We start from the raw sequence: 6000 nt of genomic DNA, 5'->3' as shown, positions 1-6000 counted from the left end.
ATACAATTAAAAATGACGAAGATGGCCTTCCGGCGTAAAATTTTCCTCGAATCAGCTCCGTCATCTTGAGTTTTCGATGAATGTTCCAAATTTGTTATCATTTGGAGCTGTGCAGTTTGACCGTAGTCACAGGGCAATATGCAATGCACTTCATAAGTCTGTAGAAGCGTCTAGTCGGTTACGTTGGTAGGAGTTGTCCCTCTCAAGAGTCTCATCACGTCTTCTTTTATTTATTAGTTTTTAAATTTTCACTATATTTTCTAGTCAAATACGTTTCTTGTTCTTTTTACAAAATTTTGTTATTTATACTCATTGAATTTTTCATTTGTGAGCCAATTCTCCTCGAGGTTTGTGGCATTTAGAAAAAAAAGGTTGAAATCTACTGGCTGTAGGGAATGAATTTCCATTTAGGCTGCCAATTGTTTGATAAAAATCGTTGAAAACTATCAAGTTTACAACATTGTAACTTAACAATGAAAAATGATATCACAATTCTGTAAACTGCACTAAATAATACATCTAAAGTGGATAAAGTTGAGATATTATAAACCACTCTGAAATAGACCACTAATTTGAGAGAATGACTTTTGAAAAACCCTTGTAAACATTCTAAAAAATGCACATACGGTGTACATTCGTAAACCAATTTTTCCCACTTTAGATGCTCTAATCTAAGCAGCTTACAAAAATGCGATAATTGTTTTTGATGCATAGTTAGGGATTTGTACAGTTCGTGCTTCTATTTTGCTCACACTTACCAATTTTCGGCAATTCTAATAAAACATTCCAGGACCGAAATCTAAATTCAGCTTGCTACAGTCACTATCATTTACCTTCCTCTTTCAAGCGACATAAATTTCAATCAAATCGCTTCAGTAGATGTCTCACAAAAGTATTTATGTGTTTTAGAAGTATTTGAATATGCGGCATTGGAGAGTTCGTCTCGAGCTAAACGTTTCTCTTAAAGCAATAACCGTAGCGTTCACACGACGAACACAGAAAAAGGTGACATCATATCGTACGGTTATTGCTTCAAGTATCAGTTTGACTAGCCACAATGCATCACCGAAACCGCCTTCATTTTCATCGTAGTGTTATAGTTGTAAAACTACACAACATTGCGCGTCATGGAGTATTTCTGGTTGAGTTGGCTTAAAAGAAAGCAGAACGCATTTAGAATCACGACTATATACAGCCCCGACTTCCACTAGCAATTTGCCTAAGGCGAGCATTATCTAATTGTACTTCTCCGGACGTTCAGCTACATAAAATAAGCGGAAATATCAAATTCAGTAAAACCTCCTTATAACGAATTTGAAGAGGACCTCGAAAAACTTTGTTATATACATAAAAACATGTACTGAAATACTGATCTTTATGGAGACTTCAATGGGAATTTCACTTACTTCGTTATATCCATTATTTCGTTATGTCACGTTTCGTTATAGCGAGGTTTGTCTGTATCAAATTCTTGCTAAACGAATACAAATACAATATAAGTTATTTTTTCAGTATAGTAAAGTACAAAAAAATACTGAATAAAACCTGCTTTAGAACAGCTTAACTGGTTCACAGCCGCGTAATATCACGAAGTGGTAACAGCGCTTAGTTAAGAGAAAAGCAACACATTGACAGACAGCGTATTACAATTAGACATATACACAGTTGAAAATTAAAAAAAAACAAGCAAGTAATACTAAGTAAGGTAATAGCAACGGCGATTCGACTCGTATTCGAAATCTTTATTATTTGCTGAACAAATATAACGTGGACCTTTCATTCTGAAAGATATATTCACCACACACACGAACACACACACACGCGCGCGCGCGCAACACACACGCAATCAAACGAAACTGAATGGTGAACTACCGCTAGATGTCTTTTTTTTTTCCTGTCATCAAACGACTTGATTTAAACCATTTTCTCCCTTTGATAAAACCCCTTTCATAAGCAACAATGCGTTTTTCTCCTGCAATACATTATGCCCGAAACATGGCGACCTGAATATTATCCATCTCTAGCATACGTTCGCTGGTATACTGCGATTTCCCTCGCAACACCTGTACACGTACAATTCAGGAAATTACTTTTCATATAGTAGCTACAACACACCTTTGACATTTAACTGCCGTTTTAACGGTGAACATTGCATACAGCACGAGAAAACCAATCTACTTACAAGGTTTTGAAAAGTGTCCATCCAAGACGTGGGCGACGGTGCCTGCCTTCGCGCTCCGATTCTCACGTCGGCTCTCGACACGGGCTTGCGTGCGACGCGGTGTCCATTAATCGTCGACCTGGAGCGAAAATGTCATCGTCCCACGTGAAATGTCAGAACGCCACTGGTAAGAGCGCGAGGGTAATTTAGGCACGATGGCACGTAATAAGCTGCAGCGCTGTGCACTCAATGAAACGTCGTGCTGAATGCAAAATCGTTCGCGCAGCAAGCATTAGGAGCCAATTAAAGGAACCCCGAGATAATATTAAAATAATCAGCACTCCACTCCGGTGTCTCTCACAACCGTTGTGTTGCCTTCCGGCGTAAGTCCCGTCACACTCGCCCGTTTGTCCGTAAGCCTGCCTGCCCTGTCCTGCCCTGTCCTGCCCTGTCCTGCCCTGTCCTGCCCTGCTAGGAACTGTCGTGCCCTGCTCTCCCTTACCTGCCTTGACTTTGTTATCTGCATTGCCTGCATTGCCCTGCCTTTGCATTTATTGATTGCCCTGCCCCTGCCTTGTCTGCCTTGCAATTATTGTCTGTCCTGCCCTAGCCTGCCTTGCCTGCCTTGCATTTATTGCCTGCCCGGCCCTGCCCCGTCCGTCCGTCCATCTGTTCGTCAATCCATCGACCCACATATGCACCTACACGTTTCTTATACACCAGGTCGAGAAATTTGATTGCAACGTGGCTGCTATAGCAGAGCACGACTGCTACTCTGTGTCACATACAGATTGAAATTCCTTCCCAAGTTATATGCGGCGCTGCACAGAATTCGGCACGGTCTACGCAAAACTGTTACCCGGCCGTATAGCGAAACGGATAGCAGCGCCTGGCTTATCGGGCGCCAACAGTTTCGCGTTACCGCGGTCCACGCAGAAACGCGCCTTTTGTCAGTATCTAGAGGAGGGAGACGTTGGAGGTTGCGCAATTCAGTTCATTCGGACGGTCTATCTAAGCAAGGCGCTTTAGGTCACAGGTTCAAGGTGACTTAGTATAAAATAAATATAGTATCAGAAGAGGATGGGCCATCTCATGGGTCTCTGATCACAGTGCCTATACGGGATCGAGCCGCTTTACAGAAATCTGCGTTGTTCCCTGCAAATCATTAAAATATTTTCCGCTTACCGCTGCCCTGTTCTTGCTCAAATCTCGCAGCAAGACAGCATTTTATGGTCCGGATCGTTCGACATGACTCCTGGTGCTATTACTTACCTGGTAACATGTACAACATTTACTTGGTAACAACACCGTACAACATTTACTTAACCCTCCTGTGCGTGCTACGCCGCACTGGCTTCGTTACTGCGAGGAAGCCTCGCCTGCATAGCGCAGCCTGGGCAGAATTTTCTGCGCAGATAAGTTAAAGGTACACTAAAGAGAAAGAATAAATCAATTACACTGATATAGTGTTCTTTCAAAACGCAATGTTTGTTAATTTCGCAGCAAGAGGTTTAATATGAGAATTGAAAATTCAAATCCAAAATTCCGTGCTTTATTTTTTCTTTCTTTTTTTTTTTTTTCGTGTGCCGAGAACCCCAGCGCCTGTACGTCAGTGGGACGTTACGAATTTTAAGGCATCTTTTCGTCTTTGGATCGTAGCGAGTCTATAAAGGTTCTCGGTGAATTGCTAAAGCTCAGTATTCGGCTTTTAAAGTACAATGTATTAGCCTACATCTTTACCGATAAAAAAAAATTAGCTGCGCCCAAGCAGACGTCTCGAAAATCTGTGACGTCACGGGCGAGCTGGTACGGAAACTTCAAGGCGGCTTCGCCATAGGTGTTTTGGTATTGCTTATTTTTTTTCTTCTGACGTATCGAGGCTTTTTCCACCCGGTAACAGTGAACTATTTCTGGTATTTTAGAAAGGTAATTTACAAAATAGCTCACCTTAATAATCTCTTTAAATTAGAATCCGGCAAAAAGAGAGGAAAGATGATGCTCCCGATGCTGAAAGAATTGTTCCCCCGGAAGCGATAAGAACTTGCGATGATACGTGCGTGAAGTGCGAAGGCTAATTACAGGGGTTACATGAAAATTGCTAACACTCTTTTTCCGCCTGTTTAGATGCACTATATGAAATGCGTAGAATGTTCCCCAAATGCCCTGGGAGAGGCAAATGTGGCAGCCAATTTGCATTTACAGAGGATGGGGCAGGGGGTACGGGGCGCGGTAGGTTATGTGCAACGAAAGTTTAAAGTGTGTAGGTTAGAATCTTTGCGAATAGTTACTACATACTAGTTTTCGACCGTTTTTCCAGGCGTATAGGAAGTGCGTCCCGAAGGTTTCGACTTGGGTCGGTGGTTCTGCAAATTCGGAAAACTCTGCCGTGTTTTTTTTTTTCTTTTCTAACAGATTTTAAGGTATTTTACGAATTTCTTTGTATATAGTTGGGAAAGAAACTAACCATTTTTCGGTTGTTGAAGACCAGCTAAGGAACTAAGGAGATCGGTGAGGCGGAAATTCAAAATTACCCTTTGCAACGCCTTCGAAATGCCTAAAGGGTAAGAAACAGTTCTTTTTCCGCTGTGCAAACTTCTTTAAAGAAGTTCGTATTTGAATTCCGCCGGAACAGTTCACCAACTATAGTCGGATACAACTCAAGTCTGCAGTGAAGCCCCGCCCACGACCTCATAACCGCCAGCCACTGTTCCTCCTTGAGGCAGTAAATAGTTCGTGCTCCAGACTTTCACCTGTTACCCAAATAAGGCGCTAACCACAAAAATAAAATTATAAGCGCATAATTTTATACGTTTTCACTCGTCTATTATAGTCGGAACGTACAAGTATATACGACAAGTACAGTCGTATCAAGTACGACGACGTTTTGAAAATGTCGCATGACGACGATTTTGTTTGCTTCTGTGATTGGCTGGCGGAGTAACATAACTCCGCGAGGTCCGTGTGCCTTTGTTGCCAACTGCTGTTTTTTTTTTTTTTTTTTTTTTTTTTAAGTTGTGTCCTACTATAATTCAACGCAGCTATTACCCGCCTCGATTTGCGAGGAATAAAGCCGGTTTCGGTTTCGATCTCAACGTTTTTTTCCCACTTTAGCAGAGAACAACATTCCAACCGGCAACACTGAGCAGCCGCACCCCGGCGGCGAAGCCGACCGCGCAGGAGCAGCAGTAGCCCGGAAAAAAAGGCACGGCGCGCCGGGAAGCTCAGCTTCATTCAACGTGCGGATTCGGCGCGTTTTGACAGCAGCTGCCAAAGCGATCGGCACAAAGTTTTCGCTCTCCCGTGTGTGTTGTGGCGACCGCATCGACTTGAGGAATCCGAATCTTCGCAAAGGACACTCGGCGTCAAACAGAGCCGGCGTTGCAAGGATTTCCGAGAGCGCATTTTGTTTCTTTTTTCGCCTCCCTCCAACAACTGACCCGGCCCGGGAAGGCGACACGGCGGCATCATGGTGAGTCTAGGCGGCCGCGCGGGGTTGCATTTCTCCTTCAACCGTCGGCGCGCGGTCTATCGCGCCGGTTAGCGACGTTGCGCTGTTTCTGGTGGCTTTTCCCCGCTTCAATATACGAATTTTTTTGCAGTCTCCGCGCCAGACGCCGCGCCGTCAATTGATCGCTGGACCGGGGGCGTTAACCTGCTGCGGTCGAAGCGAAGCTCCCACATAGATTCGGCGCCCGCTTGACCGTTGCGGAAACTTCCCTTTTGTTTTCTTTCACTCGCTCCGTTTTGTAGTAGCAGTCTCGCTCGTAACTCGTGCTCCTGCTTGTGCCGGAAATAATGGATTCCATGAATAACCTTGTGCGAAACGCGCTAGTTTCTTT

General features: G+C 43.6%; 1 protein-coding gene and 1 long non-coding RNA gene across 2 annotated transcripts in view; one reads left to right on the top strand and one right to left on the bottom strand.

The window, feature by feature from the left end:
• Window positions 1-2184: 2184 nt before the first annotated feature.
• LOC125941576 (uncharacterized) overlaps window positions 2185-6000 on the bottom strand; it is a 57275-nt gene continuing 53459 nt past the window's right edge. The window contains exon 4 of the long non-coding RNA XR_007464454.1: window positions 2185-2300. This is a non-coding gene — a long non-coding RNA (uncharacterized LOC125941576). The remainder of the gene's footprint in view (window positions 2301-6000) is intronic.
• Window positions 5338-6000, top strand: part of LOC119433607 (dihydropyrimidinase) — a 55852-nt gene continuing 55189 nt past the window's right edge. The window contains exon 1 of the mRNA XM_037700862.2: window positions 5338-5630. Coding sequence (XP_037556790.1) covers window positions 5628-5630 — 3 coding nt within the window. The 5' untranslated portion in view covers window positions 5338-5627. The remainder of the gene's footprint in view (window positions 5631-6000) is intronic.

Source organism: Dermacentor silvarum, chromosome 11 (assembly GCF_013339745.2).
Source record: "Dermacentor silvarum isolate Dsil-2018 chromosome 11, BIME_Dsil_1.4, whole genome shotgun sequence".
NCBI lineage: Eukaryota > Metazoa > Arthropoda > Arachnida > Ixodida > Ixodidae > Dermacentor > Dermacentor silvarum.
This window is presented reverse-complemented; position numbering and strand designations above follow the sequence as displayed.